The sequence below is a fragment of the Cannabis sativa genome, chromosome 8 (assembly GCF_029168945.1).
Source record: "Cannabis sativa cultivar Pink pepper isolate KNU-18-1 chromosome 8, ASM2916894v1, whole genome shotgun sequence".
Lineage (NCBI taxonomy): Eukaryota > Viridiplantae > Streptophyta > Magnoliopsida > Rosales > Cannabaceae > Cannabis > Cannabis sativa.
The window spans coordinates 18922005-18923712 of record NC_083608.1 but is presented as its reverse complement, the minus strand read 5'-3'; the positions used below and the strand labels follow the sequence as shown (position 1 = coordinate 18923712).

At 37.2% G+C, this 1708-nt stretch overlaps 1 protein-coding gene across 1 annotated transcript; it reads right to left on the bottom strand.

Annotated features, from left to right (window-relative positions):
- Positions 1-312: 312 nt before the first annotated feature.
- Positions 313-1467, bottom strand: LOC133030457 (uncharacterized). Its single transcript, XM_061103202.1, has one exon. The coding sequence runs from the start codon at positions 1465-1467 to the stop codon at positions 313-315; it is 1155 nt and encodes a 384-aa protein (XP_060959185.1).
- Positions 1468-1708: the final 241 nt, after the last annotated feature.

The window sequence follows — 1708 nt, the reverse complement described above, 5'->3', positions numbered from 1 at the left end:
CCGTTGTCGCCGAGCAAAAATTACAAAATTAACATATTTCACATATAAGCTAAATAATACCCCTAGAGTTTAATAAAATCTCCGGAATTGAGAAATTATAACTCTAACATTTACTTCTAAATATTGGGGTCCACAAATAAATTAATTCACAAATAATAATAAAATAATAAAAATTAGTGCTAATTGCCTTTTCTAATCCACATTACTAGAGCGGTCATTACAAAACCCATCTGCACCAAGAGCTTTTGTGTCAGGTATGCTGAAAAAGGCATGCTTAATTTCTTTATTAGTGAAGGGTTGAATAAGGTCAATCTACTGCTTTAGATCTAGCCGGGGCCCCTGATCAATGCAAGCTAAGTTCAGCTTAGTATCGGCTAAGCTTCTACTGCCCATGTAGCTTCGAAAATGAGAAACAAAATGATCAACCACTTTGGGAAAGTAGTCAATAATAACACCCTGCTCAGTAGTATAAGAAAGGATTCTATTCTCCATTTTCCTTTTTTTCAAACAAGCATGAAAGAAGGAAGTATTCTCATCACCTTTATGGAGCCAAGAAATCTTACTCCTTTGCCGCAAGAAACTGTGGTACATCTTCTCTTGGTTCAAAAACATAACTGCTGCTTGCTTTTCTTTTTCAAGAAAGGTTGGGTCCTTCGGATGGGCCTGAGCAAGAAGCTTGGAGTCAAGGAACTCATATTTAGCTGCTTGGTAAGTCTTCCCAATATCTCCTATAGTGTCCCTATTGAAGATCGTGAGACAGTGCTTTAGACGCATGAGCTTAAGATAAATAGCAAGCATACCCCTGGCTACCATAGGCTTCTTCCAATTTTGGAGAGCTGTAGCTTTAAAATCAGCATGATTAGACCAAAAGTTATAATATCTGAAAGGCACATACCCAATTTTGTTGGACACCATAGTAGTTATAGTGCAAGAGCAATGGTCTGAAATAGTTTCCCAACTAAAAAGTGCTTTTGAATTGGGAAAACAATCAAACCAATACTCATTGGCAAAGGCATGGTCAATCTTCGAATATATGCGACTCTGCCCATCCTGGTTATTTGACCAAGTGTACTTTGATCCATTGAAAGGAATAGAATCAACAAGTGCTGACATTAACCACTGGCAAGGATCACTCGTATCACTGAGCGTAATAGGATTTCCACCCACTCTATCTTCAATTTTAAACACATCATTAAAATCTCCCAATATAAGCCACGACTTAACAGGAAATTTTAATTTGGTCAGATCTGCCCACAGAGACTTCCTTTCCTCAGAAGTGTTGTACCCATAGATGAACGTAGCACAAAAAGCTTCTTCACATCCTAACATTTGAATGAAACAGTGAACCAATTGAGGAGATTCAGCAATAACTAATGTTCGAACATAGCCTTTTCTCCAAACAATCAAAAGTCTTCCTTCTATAGTGGCACTTGTGTAATAATCCCAATTGACAAACCTATTATCCATCATCTCTTTAATCTTATTCTCTTTGAGTTTGGTCTCTAAAAAAGCACCAACTCCTACTTTATTAACTTTACAAAATTCAGCAACAACTTCTTGCTTCTCCTTATTGTTAATACCCCTAACATTTCAACACGCTATCTTGCAACTATCCATGGGGTAATTGAATAGAAATCTTGTGCCCTTCTTGCTCATGATCTAGATTAGCTTCCTCCCTACTGCCTTGTTGTAAAGCACTAAAAGAGTT